Genomic DNA, 14,262 nt, shown 5'->3' on the forward strand with positions numbered 1-14,262 from the left:
TGCCTGTTTGCACCCCAGAGGACTCCATGGGATGACTGGGTCATCTCTGGGCAGTCTCGGTTAGGGGCAGAGCATGAAAATGGAAGTTCGCGCCAGTGACTTTCCACCTATTTGGACAGCCTTCTCTGTTTTTACCTGTAAGGATAGGTTTTCTTTTGTGCCTTTGCCTTGGGGTGGGTGGTGAACTCTTAATTACTGTAATTCCTCACTAACAGTCCCTGAGCATTGCTTTTTTTCAATGGACAAGGTAGGCATTCCAGAAAACACAACTTTATTCACTAGGACTGGAAACAAAAACTCTCAATCAAAACATTTCAAGATTTTAGTACAAGGTGGAGTGCCCTGCCCACCCCCCTGGCTTGACCTTGCCAAGCCCAGGCCCTGTATCAGCCTGCTGAGATGGTGCCCTAGTCAGCAGGCGAGGGCTGGCAGTCCTGGTTTGCCTGACATTTCTTGTGGCTTCCCACATGCTATTCACTGCATTACAAAGCCACAGCCTTGGCATCCTCCAGGGTAACATGAAAGACCCTGTTGATGTTTGAACCAGGGCCTCCTGGTGGGTGGGCTGGTAGCAGGCAGCTCTGGTCCTTGATATGATTTGTGGTGAAGCCCTCTGCCCCAGGTGTGGGCAGGAATCCTGCCTGGGCAGGATGTGCAGCTGCAGACATGGCTTTCTAGGTGTTCAGGCACTGTACACGGGGCACGGGCACCGTGGTCCGGAGGACCAGGTGCCTGGCAGTCTATACGTTGTTGGGTAGCCCTCCTGTGAAGAAGTTGGTTGCTCTTCTGTGAAGGCCTTGGGGGCACAGCCCTCAGCAGCAGGTGAAGGAGGGCTGCGGACCCTCTGGCTTCCTGAAGCCTGTTTGTTGGGGCTGAGGCTCTGGATGGCTGCCCAGACGAGGGAAGGGCAAGGCTCAGCCTGGGATTCCTAGAAACAGACACCCTGGGACTGGCTGCTGGGTGGTGAAGTCAGGGGTGTGTAGACTCTATCCAGTCTTCCAGGAGAACACCCTGGTGGCCATCCCCAGCCAGGTTCAGGGTTTGCAGCAGGAGGCCCCCCGGCCCTCCCTCTTGATATAGTCGTGCAGCTGAAAGCGAGGCTCACTGGGAGCTTTCATGCAGCGCTGCTTCAACTCCCTGTGGGGCAGGGATGACCATGGAATAGGGTGGCCAGTACCCCCAACAAGGGGATTCAGACGCTGGGTCTGGGGGTCTTCCTGATAACTGCCAGGACTTACTTTGCTATGGCCATGAAAGCCAAGTCCACATTGAGGCCCATCTTGGCGCTGGTCTCCATGAACGGCAGCCCGTACTCCTGCAAACAGCCGTTGGCAACCTGGTGGGGACAGCTCAGGACCTGCAGCCCCAGGGGCACTCTGGCTGCCCACCCAACCGCAGCTCACCTTGGCCAGCTTCTCCCCATCCTCCCTTTTCACCACACGCTCCTGGGCAGAGTCCACCTGGCACAGCAGTCTTGGTGAGAGTTGGCCCCAGCTCACTCCCCTACCTCCCTCCACCCTCTGTAGAGCCAGGGTAGATGAGACAGGCTGGGGTGCCCACCTTGTTCCCCAGCAGCATAAGTACCACGTCATGCTGGGCGTACTCCTGGATCTCTGTCAGCCAGGCCTGTGGGGGGAGAGCTGAGGACAGGCTGGAGGCTGGAGCTCCTGGCACCCCTTGCCCCCCTCCAGGACACACCCCACAGAGTGCCTGTCAGTGTCTGGCTAACAGGAGGGCCCCTGAACTAGTGCTCCCCATGTGCTGTGCAGGGGCGATCCAACAGGTACCTTATCTAAGGAGTTGGGCTGGTGGACTAGAAGGTCACCCCAGCCCCCTTCAGCTCATTCTCAACCTGAACCACTGTACTTAGGCCATTAGGAGCCCAGAGGGGCAGTCTTTTCCTCTCCACACTGTCAGTAGGGACCTCAACTCTCTGGGATCCTGATGCCATCTGTGCCTGAGGGAGGCTGGGGATGGGGTCAGGCCCCATCTCGGCCTGTCTCCACCACCAGGAAGGAAGCCACTGACCTGGATGCTGTTGAAGGAGGCCTTGTTGGTGACGTCATAGAGCAGCAGCAGTGCTGGGGGCAGAGGGCCAGTGAGGACACCTGCAGAGCCCACAGCGGCTCCCCATCACCCTCACCCTCATGCATCGCACCCTTCACACTTCTGCCCACTCACACCCAGGGTGCTCTACTCCAAGCAGAAGCCTCGGGAGTGTGGCCCCGACTCCCTGGAGCTAGGGTACGGTGCCCATGAGCTCACCATGAGCGTCTCGGTAGTAGGCATGGGTGACACTGCGGAACCTTTCCTGGCCAGCCGTGTCCCAGATCTGCAGCAAGGGCATAGTGTAGCTGTCAGGGCTGCCCAGTCCTTCCCAGGTGCCCCCTGCCCTCAATTCCCCCTCCCCCAGTCACCTCTCACCTGCAGCTTCACCTTCATGCCATCCACATCCAGAACTTTGTTCTGAAACACAACCAGCCAGCTCCAAGGAGGGCCCAGGGCCGAGTGCACCATCTTAGGCAGCAGCTAGACCGGTGCCACCCTCCGGTGGGGGATGGGGGGAAGGGGGTGGATAGGGTGGGGGAGGCAGGCGGTGCCAGGCCAGGACTGAGCCTGGGACTGAGGGGACCCCGGTGTGTCCCTAATTCATTATCCCTGGCCCCAGCTGGCTCTGCCTCCAGGGCCCACCTGGTTCTTGACTACCTCACTGTCCTCTACCTACAGGTAACGCTTCCCCTTGAATCCAAGTCCTGGTGTCCACCCAGCCCTCCCCCATACCTCCTACATCTCCTGCTGCTGAGCCCCTCCTGGTGACCTGTGCACAGAGGGTGCTCAGGCCGCCCCTGCTTAGCTGGCTGTCCTGATGGACTGGAAGGTTGCCGCCCTCCATGGCCAGCTGTGTCCATTCTGGGCCGGGTGGTTCTTCCTCTGCCCCTCCTGGAGGCCTGACACACAGCCCCACCAGCTCCCCTGCCCTGCAGGGCCCCCGGTCGCCACCCACTCCAGTCACTCACTGAGTCCTGCACCCAGCCCCTCCCCTCTCCTTTACCGCAGCTGCCCTCCTCCGCCTGGTGCCCAGCCCTGGTGGGTGGCTTCCCTGAGCCTACTTGCTGGTTCAGCTTCACACTGCACGCCTGCCCCCTGCACTCTGCTCCTAGGTCTCAAGGCCCTGCTCCAGCCCCCTCTCCCAGGCCACCAGCACTTCTCACAGCTCTGCACACACTGCTCCTTTTGCTTAGAGCCACTTGCACGACTTAATTTGAAGTCGTGTGACCCCAGGCTCATTACTAACACTGTGCCTCAGTTTCCCCATCCACAAATGGGGGTAGCCAGGGTGCTCATCACTTGGCTGCCCCGATTACTTTATGAGCTACTGTATGCAAAGCACTGAGAAACGAGTCTGGCCTGGTACGAGCTAAAGTGTTTGTTGTAATTTGAAAGCCTCTCTTCCTGCTCCTACGGCAGCTGCCTGAGGATAGGGCCCCATGCAGTAAGCACAGAGCCCAGAACTTGGCCTGGTACACAGTGGGTGCTCATTATGTGCTTGCTTGCTGGCTGATGATGCTCCCTAGCCAGGCCCTCCCAGTTCAGGACTAGGGCAGGGAGTGGCTCAACCCCGGTTCCTATCTGCTGGGGTGGGGACAGGAGCTGCTAACCACCAGCTGAGGCCCCAGGCAGCGGAAACAGCACCACCTCCCTCTTCACCCAGCGCCTGCTGTCAGGGTGCTTCTGGGTCTCCAGGGAACTGGGTGCAGCCATCTGTCCCGCTGCAGGGAGGCTGGGGAGGACATCCCGCCTTCCCTAGCACCCTGAACAGGGGTGTGAACCACACAGCCTCACCACCTGCCCCAGAGCCAAGAGGGAGGTGAGAAGGGGGGAGGTGAGGCCAGAACAGGCAGAGGACTGGGCCTAAACCTCCCCCTTCTGTCACCTCAACCCTTACTTCATCCCAGAGGACCTGAGGGGCTCTGCCCCCACAGATAGGGTAGAGAATGGCTCCTCAGACTGGACGGAGCCCCCCATTCCCAGTCCCCAGAAGGAGCCTCCCTGCCAGCCTTCTGCTGACTGGGTCTAATGAAAGGGTGAGAAAAATGCAAATTTGGGATTTGCTGAGAACACATCACCTCAGCACGTGGAATTTAGACTGATGCCTGAGCTCTGCATGCCTAAGGCTGTGGCCCCCATCATTCCCCTGTTACCCCACAGGCTGCTTGGGGTGCTGGAGGGCACTTGGGGAGCCAAGAGTCGAGGGACATACCCCAGAAGGACCCCAGGACATAGCCCTCTAGCAGGGGGTGAGGTGGTGAGGGCGCTCCGCCAGGGAAAGCATCCAGGTGGAAGCATTTCCCATAAGCCTCCTCACCCAAGGGCAGGGACTTCTCCCTGGTTCTGAGACTGGGTGTGTGCTTCAATGCCTCAGCCATCTGTCTGGTATGGCCTGGGCAGGCCACCTGGCACTTCAGGGCCCCTCTGTACAGTGGGGCAGCGATGCTGGCCTCCTGAGTGGACACGGGTCTTGAGTTCCCATGGGGACACCAGCATCCACCGCCCCCAGTGCACAAGATACAGCCCCCAGGGTCGTGCCAGCCCCAGGCACAGGGGTACCATCTCTGCTTCGATTGTATACAGCCACCACCTCTCTCCAGGACCTTGAGATGTCGGGAGGCAGGCAGCTTGGTGGTTAAGGCATCTCACCTCAACCACCTTGACCGTGGGAGCCAGGTGGTCCAGCCAGGAGCTCCACCTCATGAGCCTGTCGGTGCCACAGGGATAATGGAGAACCAGAGAACCAGCTGCCCAGGGGTGTTTCGAGCAGCTATTAGCTGGTGTTGGGGGCCCAGGGCATCGGCTGGGCCCAGTCAGTGCTCGGGACATCAGCCTCCACTCTTACCCTGAAGTCGATGCCCACAGTGGAGATGAAGGTCCCTGCCAGGAAAGCGCCATCCTTAAAGCGCACGAGTAAACAGGTCTTCCCCACGCCCGAGTCTCCCACCAGCATGACCTGGGGCACAAAGAAAGAGCAGAGGGGACCTGGGTGCTGGCCCACCCGGAGGGGTGTCTGGTCTTCTCTGAGCTGGCCTGGTCAGATGGGCTGTGGGTGAGGGTCAGGAGTGGAGGGAGGTATCCTAAGTCTGCAGGTTCAGCAGGGCCTGGGGGAGACACAGAGCCTGGACTTCCATCTTCCACCTCTAGAAGGTTCTGTCCCCTCTCCTGAACATTGGCCTGTCTCCATCAGTGGGGAGTGGGAGTAGCTGCCTTCATCCAGGGGCTGCTACCTGGACACCATGCTTGGTCTGGAAGGGGAGCATTTGGGGCTTAGTGGGGAGCAGAACCTGAGGGTTGACCGCTGGGAGGCCTGGGTGGGGGGCCTCTGTGCCAGGGGGCTTCTTCCCATCCCAGCAAGGCTCTAGAGGAATTTGCCAAGTGAAGGTCAGATTTTGACATGAGGAGAGGCTCAGACCACGTCTGTGGACAGGGAGGGGCAGTCAGGCCTCCCTCTCCTCCCCTCCCCCAGCCTGTTGCCAAAGGCTCCAAAACCCAAAGATGGGCCTGCCACCCCCGCCCCCACAATTCACAAGCTTCTGCCTTGGCCTGAAGGAGGCCCCAGCATTCCCCACCAAACTGGCAAACCTCTTCTTAGTCTCGCCTCCTAAAGAGAAGAGACCAAAAGACCCTGGGGGTGAGAGAAGGCAGCATGTGGGAAATGATGGGCGTGGGTGGGGGCAGAAGCATAAGGGAACAGGGAGAGGACACCTGCCAGGCTCTTACTTCCGCAGGACCCCTTGTCCGGCCATGCCAGCTAGGTGGGGAGGGGGAGGGGGCAGGCCCTGTCATATATTGGGTATCCCAAACCCGGGTTTGACAGCTGTGTGTGTGTGTGTGTGTGTGTGTGTGTGTGATGCACCGCGCCAGCCATGCCAACTGCAGCTGCGGGGTGCCGCTCGAGCCAGCTCCTCGCCAAAGGTCTGCAGGGCCCTGCACCCTTTCCCCGGACCCTCCCCACTCGGCTCCGACCGGACGCCACCTGCTGCGCTCTCATGGGGCTGGGGGTGCCCGGCTCACCTTGAAGGCGACGTCGTAGAAGTCGCCGCCGCCGCCAAGCGAAGACCGGCCGGGCTGCGGGGGCCTGTTGGGAGGTGCCTCGGGGCCAGGGCGCGCAGTCCCGGGGCGCACGGGCTGGGACCCGTGGGTGGCGGGCAGTGCGGAGGTAGCGGGCGCGCTACCCCCCTTGCTCTTGGGGGTCTTTTTCCTGGACATGGCAGGCGAGCTGGCGGGCGCTCAGTACGCTCCCGCTGCAGCCGCCGCGCCCCGGGACACCCTGCTCCCCGCGCCCTCGGAGCCAGACCCAGACCCTAAGCCGAAACTGTCCCGCGGCGTCTGCAACTACCTCCCCGGCGCCCAGCTCCGCGCTGCCCCGCCCCCGCCGCCCCCGCCGCCCCGCAGCCCCGCAGCCACTCAGGCCCGGCCTCCCGCCGTCGCTACCAATGGCCGCTCTCGGGCGGGGCCATGCAAATGAATGGCCTCCCCGGGGGCGGGGTCAGGAGGTCCGGGCCCTGCCCTGGGTGCTCGGGGTCCGAGCGCCTCTGTCCATTGGGGGCAGCTACCTCTCTGCCCTAGAGCCAGCGACGCCCTTCCATATCTGCATCGGGCCTGGGTGCGGGTTGGGGGCGGTGGGTGAGGGAGGGAGTACCCAGCGTCCTGTCGTTCCTCTGCTGGCTGTGCACCACCCCGCCCGGCTCTGCCCCTTGCCCAGTGGCCCCCACTGGACTGCCTCCGGGCCTGGGACAAGGAGAGTGCCGTGAGATGGGGGCACTGAGGCAGTGGACCTGCGTGGGATAGGCACCCTGGGATTCTGTCCCTTCTCCGCCGGAGATGCCACCTAGCCTGCTGCGGCACCGACCCCCTCCCTTCCAGGGCAGGAGGGTCCAGGAAGCTCCAACACTCGGGCTTGGCAAACAAACCCGGGTGCGCCCGCCGCTCGGGGCTCAGCTGACAGCTGGTTATCAGAGACAGGACATAGCGGCCAGGCTGAGCGGCAGGGCTGAGCCGGCAGGGCGCTCTACCCTGCAGCTTCTGCCTGCTGGGCTGAAGCTTCAGGATCCTTGGGGAAAGGGAAGTCACTGTCACAGCCAGCAGCAGGCCCTCTGAGAGTCCCCTCCCCTGGGGTTCTGCCCTCAGGGATCTGGGAGGTGAAAGAGGTGGGAGGCCCCTCTGCCAGGCTGTGGCTGTCTCCTTGGCTTTCCAGTGCTTTCAAGTGCTGATAATCCAAACCCTATGCTGGTCCCTGGCAGACTCCTCTCCAGGACCTGGCACCTGCTCCCCTCCTGGACTTCCTGGGGCTCTGTCCCAGGACTTCCACCCACCCAAGATGCTCTGGGTTTTGAGAGTGAGGCTGAGGTGGTCATGGAATCCTGGGAGTGGTGAGCAGACATGCCCCTCTCCCAGGGCTTGGGGGCAGCAGGTGCAGACGAAGGGCAGCCCTCCTGCTCTGTCCTCCTCCGTCCTGAGACATGACAGCTGTTACTGGGAGCCTGGGCCCTTCAGAGGCCTGAGCCCTCTCAGCTGGCAGTGCCCAGAGTCCAAATAATTATAATGGGCAGAAGCTGTCTCTAGGGCTCAGAGGTCTGGGAGAACACAGATGGAAGGATGCCGCCCAACAAAGCAATTCCTCGAAAGGGCCTGGCAGGGCCCTGCATGGGAGAGGCTTTGGAAAGCTGCCCTTCACCGAGCGCCATCGTGTGCCAGGTGCATGTCATCTTTAGAACTATCCTGTGAGGTGGGTGCTGCTCTGATCCCCAGTGTTCAGATGGGAAACTGAGGCCCAGAGAGGGGAAGGGAGATGTCCAAGGTCACCAGGCAGGAAGTGGCAGAGCCGGGATTTCTACGTGGGAACTCTGGCTCCAGAGAGCATAAACTGTTCCCGGCAGGGTTTGCCCAGAGGTTCCCTGGAGACGGAGACCTATCCCTCAGGGCTCTGTCAGAGCTGGGGACCAACCTGAGGAAGCCCTCTGAGAGTCCCCTGGCGTCCTTTTCTGTCTCGCTCCTCTGGCTCCTCACTTCTTCCAGGCCAGATGCGGTTAGTGAAGCCTGCAGTGGGGGTGTTGGGTTCCCACTGCTGGGGCCCTGGGGACTCCAGGTGTCTCACTCCCAGGAGGCCAACATCAGGGAGGTTGGCCCAGGGTCTCAGGTAGGGGATGCCCACTGGCCCTAGCATCCTAGGCAGTGGGCTCCCTACATCCTCCTGCCAGCTGCTGCCAGAGCATGGCCAGGGCATGGGAACCACAGAGGAGTTTGGGTGCCCTAGGGGTGGGGCGTCCTGAGTTGGGGAGTGGGCTGCTGATAGGGTAACCAGGAAGAGAGAAGGAGGCAGGCATTCCAGAGAGAGTGGGAAGCTAGGAGGGGAGAGAAGCTGAGAGCAGAGGAGAAAGACTTGACCTTGCAACCTTTAAAATTAGGAGAGTATATAAAAATCCAGGTCTCTCATTTCTCTTGAAAAGAGGGAATTCTTGGTCCCTGCCTCGCAGCACCGCTTCTTGCCTTTCTTGCCTTCCTACAGTCCTCCTAATCTTTGATCATTATGTCTCTTGGTTCCTCTATTTGCCATCTGTCTCACTCTCTGGAATGTAAGCTCTCTGGGCACAGGAAACAGCTTGTCTTGCTCACTGTCATATCCCTGGCAGCTGGCTCCAGGCTGCAACAAACAGTTATTAAATTGGTGAAAGAAGTATGAGTTAAAAATGTGGGCCCCACTTCAAGAGGACACATCATTACCAATAAGGATTTAAGGGAGAACATGCCTCAACATACAATGAGAGTAAGACTAGTGTGATGAGTAGTGAGAGCAAGGCTTTGTGGAGGAGGGGCATTTGCACTGGGCTTTGAAGATTGAGCAGGAGTCCAACAGCGGTGGAGATAGAGAAACTTGCCAGGTGGAGAGAGTGAATATGTTCAGGCTCAGAGAGCCTGAGCAGAAGAGGCCAAAGTGTGGTCCAGTGGCTTGGAAGAAATGGGTGCTAATTCAATAGGTAACATAGGAGGGGGCTAGATTGTAAGGTGAATTTGAATGTTTTGCCTAGGAGCTTGGAAATTGTTCAGTGAGAAGTAGGGAGCCATGCATGGTTTCTGAGGAGAGCAATGGAGAGAGGGCACTGCTATAGGAATACAGGGAGTGGCCAGGAGGGGATGGATGGTGCAGCCTGTGGACAGGGAGATGAGTTTGAGGGGACTGCAGTAGCCCATGGGGAAGTAATGGGGATGGAGGAGAACTCCAGGAGAGACAGAATCTGCAGGCCCAGAGGGGAGGCAAGAAAGAGTCAGAACCCCTGGGGCAGAGACAGAGGGTGCTAAGATGGATTAAAGATGGCAAATTCTTTGCTACTCTTCCCAGTGAGGGGGAGGGTCTATGTCTCCTACCCTGGCAGGAGCTGTGATTACTTTGACCAATGGAAGTGTGCCTGTTTCTGGACCCAGACCTTCCAGATTGGCAGCTCTCCCTTCCTGTCTCCTGGAACACTTATTCTTGGAACCCAGCTGCCATACTGTGAGAAAGCCAAGGTGGCCTCATGGAGAAGCCCAGGTGGAGAGGACCCCACTTGCCATCCACGTGAGTGAAGAAGACACCCTGGCAGGTTCCATGCAGAGCCAAGGTGAGCTGTCCCCACCGAGCACTGCGTCCCGGCCACACTGCAGACTCTGAGCATTTGGAAATGTCTGTCACATGGCATAGAGAAGGAGAACAGGTACCCAGCAAGGGGGAGAAAAGGGACCAGTTTGGTGGGAAAGTTCAGGAAGGTAGCTTTGGCGGGATCTGGGGATGCCCAGATTCTCGGGATCTTCTAATCTAGAGAGAAGACCTCCCACAGGCCAGGCCAGGTCCCTGAAGCAGGGTTTGGAGTTGAAGTGAGCCCTGGGGCTGAGGTACAGGTGAGGAGTGAGGTCTGTGTCCCTGGGGAGGGGGATACAGACTTACAAGCCCTCAACCCTTCCGGTATAGGGCTGGCTCTGCTGGACAGGGGAGGGGCTACATGGTTCCATGTCCCAGCAAAGGGATGGAACAACCCCAGGACTCACTTCTGAACCCTTATCCCAGCACCCTCTGCTGGCCCAGATTCCTGGTCCCCTCATGTCCAGGGCCTTCAGCTCCTACACTCTGCCCTCTGACTTGCCCTTCCATGTGTCTGACCCCCTTGTCCTAGAGTGATGTGTGCCATGAGTCCCCAGACACGAGAACCCTCTGGAACCTATGACCTGGGGCAGTCTCTCTCTGGAACCCGATTTTCCAAGCCCTCAAGCTTCACGCTCACATTCCCAGTCACCCACAGGGTGTGGCCCTCAAGCCAGGCAGCCTTAGACAGGAATGAGAGTCCTCCTCGACCTTTGTCCCAGGCTCTGCTTGGAGCCTCCTCCTCTGGGCAAACTTCCCGGGCTTCTCCCACCCCAACTCTTGCTCCGCAGATACGGAAACACGTTTGCTCTCCAGTGGTTCTTGGGGGACTTCACTGCCTCCACGCCAGCCTGTGAGCTTCCAGAGTACAGTGCCCATCGTGCCCACTCCTGCCCTCACCAAGCACGGGAATGAGAGCTACAGGACTGAGCAGGGCAGAGTGAGGCTGGGCTTCAGTGTCCTTTAGCAAAGGGGGAAGGGCAGAGCCCCCAAAACTTGTGCCCTCAGAGAACCTCCCAAGAAGACAGTCCTAAGGAATTCAGCTGTCTGCGATCTGAGGACAAGGGACCCTGGCTGGGAGTGGTGCCAGAAGGCAGAGGCCCCGGCTGGGTCCCTGGCTTGCTGACTGACCCCGGGCGTGTAGCATACACAGTCTGGGCCTGCTCCCCTCTCTGTGAAATGAGGGGGCGGGAGGAACTGATCTCCGAGGTCCCTTCCAGCTCAAACACCTTATGTTCCATGAAATCCTTGTGAACGTTGCTATGGAGACATCAGAGAGGAACTGCAGTAGCACGGAATGTGACTTCCACCAGAGTTACCTGAGGAAGCAGCTCATGTCAGAGGAGCCCTCCCCGCACCGCCCCAGAGGCCTGGGTGCACAGGGGCCACACTGAGTGTCCTGCTCCCAAGAGGACACACCTACCTGCCCCGCCCTTCCCCATGTGACACTGAGGCCCTGTAGGTAGTAAGGGGTGTGTGTCCATCCCTGCCTGAGTGGAAAAGGACCAATTGGTGGGAGGGCTGGAGCACAGGGCTGTTTCCCTGTAGGTCCGCCCTCTGTCCTTGCTTCCCACAGCTGCTCAGGTACTCACACCTGAATACTCTTGGCGGTCTCAGGACATAAAACGTGCCTGCCGCAGAGTGGTGGGTGCGGGGGGAGGCCTCAATCTGATCCATACTCTGCACTGAGGCCCCATGTGGGTGAGACCTCTGGACTCCAGCAGCACAGAACACTGCCAGCTGCCTCGTGGCTCCAGGGTACCACACATGGCCTCATGGCAGGGGAGTCATCGGTGTTGGTGTAAAGGAATAAAATGAACCCTGGTGTAACCATGACAACCACTGAAGTCTGCGCACTTGGAGTACCCCTGAGTGGGCCAAGTGCTTCACTTGCATTGTCTTTTCTTTTCTCTTAATTATAAAAATAATATATGAGTTTTGCAGGCATGTCAACAACACAAAAGGGAAAGGCAAGAATAAAAGTCTTCATTCCCCCACCAGATCTTGTCCTTCAGGAGTAACCACTATTAGGTTTGGTAATGACTCCTGGGTGAGTTTCCTATTGCTGCTGTGGCACAAACACAGTGGCACAAGACAACTCAAATTTATCATCCTACACTCAGAGGCCAGAAGTGTGAGATGAGTCTAATGGGACTAAAGTCAAGCTGTCAGCAAGGCTGATTCTTTCTGGGGGCTCCAGGGGAGAATCCTTGCCTCTTCAGCTTCTGGTGGCCTCCAGCTTTCCTTGGCTCATGGCCACATCACTGCAATTTCCATTTCCATAGCCACTTGGACTTCTCTTCTTCTGCCATCAAATCTGCTTATTTATTTATTTTTTTAGCCATGCTGCACGGCTTGTGGGATCTCAGTTCCACGACCAGGGATTGAAGCAGGCCCTCGGCAGTGGAAGTGCAGAGTCCTAACCACTGAACTGCCAGGGAATTCCCAAATCTCCTTATAAGGACATTTGTGACTACATTTATGGCCCACCTGGATAGTCCAGGATCATCCCCCACCTCAAGATCATTAATTTAATCACATCTGCAAGGCCCCTTTTGCCATGGAAGGTAACATTCACAGGTTCTGGGGATTAGGACCTGTATATCTTTGGGGTCCATTATTCAGCTGCAACAGGGCCATTCAAGTTTTCTATTTTGGGACTTTGAAACAAGGGTTCTGTGGCTGAACAGACCTAAAAGTCACTGGACTAAGGATTCCTTTTTCTATCTTTGTCGAAGTTTTTTTAGGTATCCAAATTATGTTACTAAACACATTGCATATTTATGCATAAATATGCATAAAGTACATTGAGATATGATCCTTGTTCTCTAAGAGTATAAATAAAATCATAACTATCTGATCTTTCCACATTTGATAGGATTTTTCCATTAAAAGATCTGGACTAGGGCTTTCCTGGTGGCGCAGTGGTTAAGAATCCACCTGCCAGGGACTTCTGTGGTGGTCCAGTGGTTAAGAATCCGCCTGCCAGTTCAGGGGACACAAGTTCCAGGCCTGATCCGGGAAGATCCCACATGCCGCGGAGCAACTAAGACCGTGTGCCACAGCTACTGAGCCTGCGCTCTAGAGCCTGCAAGCTACAACTACTGAGCCTGCGCCCCTAGAACCTGTGCCTCTGCAACAAGAGAAGCCACCTCAATGAGAAGCCCGCACACCGCAACGAAGAGTAGCTCCGACTCCCCACAACTAGAGAAAGCCTGTGCACAGCAATGAAGACCCAATGCAGCCCAAAAAAAAAAAAAAAAACAACCAAAACAAATACTAAGAATCCGCCTGCCAATGCAGGGGACACGGTTTTGATCCCTGGTTCAGGAAGATCCCACATGCCGCAGAGCAACTAAGCCCATGCACCACAACTACCGAGCCTGTGCTCTAGAGCCTGCGAGCCAGAACTACTTAGCCCGAGAACTACTGAAGCCACACTAAGTCACTAAGCGTGCCTAGAGCCCATGCTCTGCAACAAGAGAAGCCACTGCAATGAGAAGCCCGCGCACAGCCATGAAGAGTAACCCCCGCTCGCTCCAACTAGAGAAAGCCTGCACCCAGCAATGAAGACCCAACACAGCCAAAAATAAATTTAAAAATTGGGCTTCCCTGGTGGCGCAGTGGTTGAGAGTCCGCCTGCTGATGCAGGGGACACGGGTTCGTGCCCCGGTCCGGGAGGACCCCACATGCCGTGGAGCGGCTGGGCCCGGGAGCCATGGCCGCTGGGTGTGCGCATCTGGAGCCTGTGCTCCGCGGCGGGAGAGGCCACAACAGTGAGAGGCCCGCGTACCGCAAAAAAAAACCAAAAACAGTTACACATAATTGTCTTGTAACTTTTCACTCTCTATTTCTGCGAATAAACCTTCATTCTCAATCTTAATGCACTATATTTTATTTTCATTTCTCTTTCAGCTACACTTGCCAACAGGTTTTTTAAAAAAAATTAATAGCCTTGTATATGAAAAATAGCTCTTGAGGGACTTCCCTGGTGGTGCAGTGGTTAAGAACCGCCTGCCAATGCAGGGGACATGGGTTCGATCCCTGCTCTGGGAAGATCCCACATGCCACGGAGCAACTAAGCCCGTGCACCACAACTACTGAGCCTGCACTCTAGAGCCTGCGAGCCACAACTACTGAGTCAGTGTGCCACAACTACTGAAGCCCACGCGCCTAGAGCCCGTGATCCACAACAAGAGAAGGCTGTGTGCAGCAACGAAGACCCAACACAGCCAAAAATAAATAAATTAATTTTAAAAAACAGCTCTTGATTTTATTAATCAATTCTCTTTCTTTTAAAATAACTGACTTCTGTTCTTAGCTTTCTAATTTCCTTCCTTCTACTTTCTTTTGGTTTATTTTATAGTTGTTTTTCTAGAATGTTGACAGGGATGTTCAACTTATATACTATTTTGATTTTTCATGCTCATCAATTTTAAAAAAGTGAGGGACTTCCGTGGTGGTCCAGTGGCTAAGACTCCACGCTCCCAATGCAGGGGGCCTGTGTTCGATCCCTGGTCAGGGAACTAGATCCCATATGCCACAACTAAAGACCCCGCATGCTGCAACTAAGACCTGGCACAGCCAAATAAATT

General features: G+C 57.1%; 1 protein-coding gene across 1 annotated transcript; it reads right to left on the reverse strand.

Moving 5' to 3' along the window:
- Positions 1 to 1,034: 1,034 nt before the first annotated feature.
- RAB26 (RAB26, member RAS oncogene family) lies at positions 1,035 to 6,261 on the reverse strand (the record flags this gene model as incomplete). Its single annotated transcript, XM_082670284.1, has 9 exons — positions 1,035 to 1,137; positions 1,239 to 1,315; positions 1,404 to 1,460; positions 1,561 to 1,626; positions 2,029 to 2,081; positions 2,266 to 2,332; positions 2,425 to 2,466; positions 4,895 to 5,005; positions 6,067 to 6,261. 9 exons carry the CDS (start codon positions 6,259 to 6,261, stop codon positions 1,035 to 1,037), a joined length of 771 nt encoding a protein of 256 aa, XP_082526410.1.
- Between the last annotated feature and the right edge of the window lie 8,001 nt (positions 6,262 to 14,262).

This window comes from Grampus griseus (assembly GCF_964374135.1).
Source record: "Grampus griseus genome assembly, chromosome: 14".
Taxonomy (NCBI): Eukaryota; Metazoa; Chordata; class Mammalia; order Artiodactyla; family Delphinidae; genus Grampus; species Grampus griseus.